A 5,765-nucleotide genomic window follows, 5' to 3' on the forward strand; every position below is an offset into this window, starting at 1 on the left:
TTTAAAAAATAGCAATAGAAAAGTACCTGCTAAGAAAAGATGAAATAGGACCATTTGTGGCAACATGTATGGATCTTGAGATTATAATGCTAAGCGTAATAAGTCAGACAGAAAAAGCAGAGAACCGTATGATTTTACTGATATGTGGACTATAAATGTAAAACAACAAAATAACAAGACAAACAAATGAGAAACAAAAACTCATAGACACAGAGAATAGTTTAGTGGTTACCAGATGGTAAGGGGGAGTGAGGGGTGGGAGATGAGGGTAAGGGGGATCAAATACATGGTGATGGAAGGAGAACTGACTCTGGGTGGTGAACACACAATGGGATTTATAGATGATGTAATACAGAATTGTATACCTGAAATCTATGTAACTTTACTAAAATTTGTAAACCCAATAAACTTTAATTAAAAAGAAAAAGAGGAGCGTGGCCGTCTCCTCTGCCCGCCATGGCGTGTGCTCGTCCGCTGATATCCGTGTACTCCGAAAAGGGGGAATCATCTGGCAAAAATGTCACTTTGCCTGCTGTGTTCAAGGCTCCCATTCGACCGGATATTGTGAACTTTGTTCACACCAACTTGCGGAAAAACAATAGACAGCCGTATGCTGTCAGTGAATTAGCAGGTCATCAAACCAGTGCTGAGTCGTGGGGTACTGGCAGAGCTGTAGCTCGAATTCCCAGAGTTCGAGGTGGTGGGACTCATCGTTCTGGCCAGGGTGCCTTTGGCAATATGTGTCGTGGAGGCCGCATGTTTGCACCAACTAAAACCTGGCGCCGTTGGCACCGCAGAGTAAACACAACGCAGAAGCGATACGCCATCTGCTCTGCCTTGGCTGCCTTGGCCTTACCAGCGCTGGTTATGTCTAAAGGTCATCGTATTGAGGAAGTTCCTGAACTTCCTTTGGTGGTTGAAGATAAAGTTGAAGGCTACAAGAAGACCAAGGAGGCTGTTTTGCTTCTTAAGAAGCTTAAGGCCTGGAATGATATCAAAAAGGTCTATGCCTCTCAGCGAATGAGAGCTGGCAAGGGCAAAATGAGAAACCGTCGTCGTATCCAGCGCAGGGGACCTTGCATTATCTATAATGAGGACAATGGCATCATCAAAGCCTTCAGAAACATCCCTGGAATTACTCTGCTTAATGTAAGCAAACTGAACATTTTGAAACTTGCTCCTGGTGGGCATGTGGGCCGTTTCTGCATTTGGACTGAAAGTGCTTTCCGCAAATTAGATGAGCTGTATGGCACATGGCGTAAAGCCGCCTCCCTCAAGAGTAACTACAACCTTCCCATGCACAAGATGCTCAATACAGACTTTAGCAGAATCTTGAAAAGCCCAGAGATTCAAAGAGCCCTCCGAGCACCACGCAAAAAGATTCATCGCAGAGTCCTGAAGAAGAATCCACTGAAAAACCTGAGAATCATGTTGAAGCTAAACCCATATGCAAAGACCATGCGCCGGAACACCATTCTCCGCCAAACCAAGAATCACAAGCTCCGGATGGATAAAGCAGCAGCAGCTCTAGAAGCCAAATCAGATGAGAAGGGGGTTCCAGGCAAGAAGCCAGTGGTAGGAAAGAAAGGAAAGAAGGCTGTTGGCATTACAAAGCAGAAGAAGCCTTTGGTGGGGAAAAAAGCTGCAGCTAAGAAACCGGCAGCTGAGAAGAAGCCTGCAGAAAAGAAACCCACCACAGAAGAAAAGAAGCCTGTGGCATAAACTTAAATTTGTTTATTTCATGAAAGTCAAATCACTTTGGACAGCTAATTTTGAATAAAGGGATCAAAGAGGCAAGGAGAAACATGAAAAAAAAAAAAAAAAAGAAAAAGAAAAGCACCTGCAAGAGAGTACCCCTAAGACTGTCAGCTGATTTCTCAACACAAGCTTTGCAGGCAAAATGGATTGGCACAAAATAGTCAAAAGGATAGAAAGCAAGGGCCTACAATCATGATTAATCCACCCAGCAAAGCTATCATTTAGAATTGAAGGGCAGATAAAAAGCTTAACCAACAAGAAAAAGCTAAAGGAGTCATCACTACCAAACCAGTATTACAAGAAGTGTCAAAGGAACTTCTTTAAAAAGAAGAAAAAGTGAAAAAAGATAAAAAATATGAATAATAAAATGGCAATAACTACATATCTGTGAATAATTATTTTAAACATACATGGATTAAATGCTTTAATCAAAAGAAATAGGGTGATTAAATGGACAAGAAAACAAGACCGTTACATATGCTTCCTACAAGAGACTGCACATTGAAAAACATACAGAGTGAAAGTTAAGGGATAGAAAAAGAAATTTCATGAAAATAGAAAAAAAGAAAAAAAAAAAAAGCTGGCGTAGCAATATTTATACCAGACAAAATAGCCTTTAAAACAAAGGCTATAAAAGAGACAAGGAAGATTCAGTAATTCCACTACTGGGTATTTATCTGAAGAAATGCAAAACACTACTTTATAGGGACATGTGCATTCATATGTTCATTGCAGCATTATTTAAAATAGCCAAGATATCAAGGCATCTTGGATGTCCATCAATGAATGGGTGGATAAAGAAGAGGTGGTAATTATATACGATGTAATATTACTCAGCCACAAAAAAGAATAAAAGCTTGACATTTGCTACAACACGAATGGACCTAGAAGATATTGTACTGAGTGGAGTAAGTCAGAAAAAGACAAATGACATATTTCAATTATATGTGGATCTAAATAACAAAATAAACAAATAAACAAAAGTGAAATAAACTCATAGATACAGAAAACATTTTGATGATTGTCAGCAAAAAGAGGAGTTGGGGGGTGAAAAAGGCAGAGATAAAGAAGTACAAATTGGTAGTTACATTATAGGCATGGGGATGTAAATTATAGCACAAAGAATATAGTCAACAATGTTGTAATAACTATGTATGGTGTCAGATGGGTACTAGATTTATCAGAGTGATCACTTCATAAGTTATATAAATGTCTAATCACTATGTTGTACACCTGAAACTAATATGTTATTGTATCTCAACTGTAATTAATAAAAAGATTAGAGGTGGATAGGTGGTTCAGTTGGTTAGAGCGTGAGCTCCTAACAACAGAGTTGCTAGTTAGATTCCCACATGAGCCAGTGAACTGTGCCCTCCACAACTATAGTAAAGACAATGAGCTGACACTGAGCTGTCGGAGGGGCGGCCAGATGGCTCAGCTGGTTAGAGTGTGAGCTCTTAATAACAAGGTTCCCGGTTCAATTCATGGGCTGAGCCCCCTGCAACTAAAGATCGAAAACAGTGACTGGACTTGGAGCTGAGCTGCATCTTCCACAACTAGAATGAAGGACGACTTGACTTGGAGTTGATGGACCCTGGAATAAAACACTGTTCCCCAATAAAAATAAAATGAAATAAATAAATAAATAAATAAATAAATAAATAAATAAATAAATAAATAAAATAAAAATTTTAAAATAGTTTGTTAGTGTATAATTGTTCATAGTATTCTCATAATATTTTTTATCTCTAAGATCAGTAGTAATGCCTTAGCTTTCACTTTTAGTTTTAATTCTTTGCTTATTTCCCCTTTGTTTATCTAATTTAAGAGCTTGTCAATTTTATTGATCTTCTCAAGAAACTTTTAGTTTCCTCAATTCTATTGTTTTTCTATTTTGTATTTCATTTATCTCCACTCTAATCTGTATTATTTCCTTTATTCTGCTAGCTTTGGGTTTAGCTTGCTCTTCTTTTTGTAGATTCTTAAACTGTATGTTTAGGTACTGATTTGAGATTTTTCTTTTTTAATGTAGTTCTTTACTGCTATAAATTTCCCTCTTAACACTGCTTTAGCAGCTTTTTATAAGTTTTGGTATGTTGTATTTTTTTATATTTAAGTATAATATAAGTATATTCTAATTGCTCTTGTAATTTATTCTTTTTTTGGCTTATGATAACACAAATTTATTATCTTTATTTAAAATTAAAATCTATTGGGGTGACAACGGTTAGTAAAATTACATAGGTTTCAAGTATACAATTCTGTAATACATCATCTATATATCCTATTGTGTGTTCCCCACCCTGAGTCAGTTCTCCTTCTATTGCCATATATTTGCCCCCTTTTATACTCTTCTACCACCTACCTCCCTGCTTATCTTCTGGTAACCACTAAACTATTGTCTTTGTCTATGAGTTTTTGTTTCTTTGTTTGCCTTGTTCATTTGTTGCTTTCAGTTTTATATCCCACATATCAGTGGAGTCATATGGTTCTTGATGTTTTCTGTCTGGTTTGTTTCCCTTAGCATAATAATCTGAAGATCCTTCCATGTTGTTGCAAATGGCACCATTTCATCTTTTCTTATGGCAGAATAGTATTCCATTGTGTATATATACCACTTCTTCTTTATTCAATCATCTATCAAAGGACATGAACTTAACCAAATATGTGAATCACTGATACACTGAACACTGTAAGACATTTTAAAAAGAAATTGAAGAAGACACAAAAAAATGGAAAGACATTCCGTGTTCATGAATTAGAAGAAGGAACATAGTTAAAATGGTCATATTACCCAAAGCAATATACAGATTTAATTCAATCCCCATAAAAATCCCAATGGCATTTTTTTAAGAAATAGAACAAGAAATCATCAGATTTGTATGGAACCACAAAAGATTCCAATTAGCCAAAGCAATTCTAAAAAAAAAAAAATTATAATAATGCTGGAAGTATCACATACCCTGACTTCAGCTTGTACCACAGAGCAACAATAATCAAAACAGAAAAACACACAGAAAAACAGACACACAGACTAATGCAACAGAATTGAAAACCTAGAAATAAACCCACATAAATATGGACAGATAATTTTTGACAAAGGAGCCAAAAACATACAGTGGAGAAAAGACAGCCTTTTCAATAAATGGTGCTGGGAGAATCAGAAAGCCACGTGCAAAACAATTTTTTTAGTACATGTCTTTTACTTCTTTGGTTAAATTTATTCCTAAGTATTTTATAGTTAGAAGAAATTGGAATGGGACTATTTTTTTAATTTCTCCTTCTCATAATTTATTATTGGTATATACAAATGCAACTGATTTCTGAATATTAATTTTGTATCCTGCCACTTTACTAAATTCATTTATCAGCTGTAATAGTTTCTTGGTGGAGTCTTTAGGGTTCTCTATATATAGTATCATGTCATCTGCATACAGTGACAGTTTTACTTCCTTCTTTCCAATTTTGATGCCTTTTATTTCTTTTTCTTGTCTGATTGTTGTAGCTAGAACTTCCAGTACTATGTTGAATAAAAGTGGTTTAAGCGGGCAAATTTGTCTTGCTGATCTTAAGGGGAATGGTTTTAGCTTTTCCCCATTGAGTTTGATGTTAGCTGTGGGTTTATCATATATGGCTTGTATTATTTTGAGATATGGCCCTTCTATTCCTGCTTCGCTAAGAGTTTTTATCATAAATTGCTGCTGGATTTTGTCAAATGCTTTTTCTGTATCTATTGATATGATCATGTGATCTTTATTTTTCATTTTGTTAATGTGGTGTATCACGTTAATTGGTTTGCAGATATTGAACCAAACTTGCATACCAGGGATGAATCCCACTTGATCATAGTGTATGATCTTCTTAATGTATTGCTGAATTCTGTTTGCTAATATTTTGTTGAGAATTTTTGCATCTATGTTCATTAGGGATACTGGCCTATAGTTTTCTTTCTTTGTAATGTCTTTGTCTGATTTTGGGGACAGGGTGATAACAGCCTTGTAAAAAGT

The 5,765-nt window shown here is 36.0% G+C and overlaps 1 protein-coding gene across 1 annotated transcript; it reads left to right on the forward strand.

Annotated features, from left to right (window-relative positions):
• Positions 1-433: 433 nt before the first annotated feature.
• On the forward strand, positions 434-1,809 carry LOC308491146 (large ribosomal subunit protein uL4-like). The gene has a single exon (XM_081034102.1). The coding sequence runs from the start codon at positions 457-459 to the stop codon at positions 1,720-1,722; it is 1,266 nt and encodes a 421-aa protein (XP_080890228.1). The 5' UTR covers positions 434-456; the 3' UTR covers positions 1,723-1,809.
• Positions 1,810-5,765: the final 3,956 nt, after the last annotated feature.

The sequence above is a fragment of the Rhinolophus hipposideros genome (genome assembly GCF_964194185.1).
Source record: "Rhinolophus hipposideros genome assembly, chromosome: 22".
NCBI lineage: Eukaryota > Metazoa > Chordata > Mammalia > Chiroptera > Rhinolophidae > Rhinolophus > Rhinolophus hipposideros.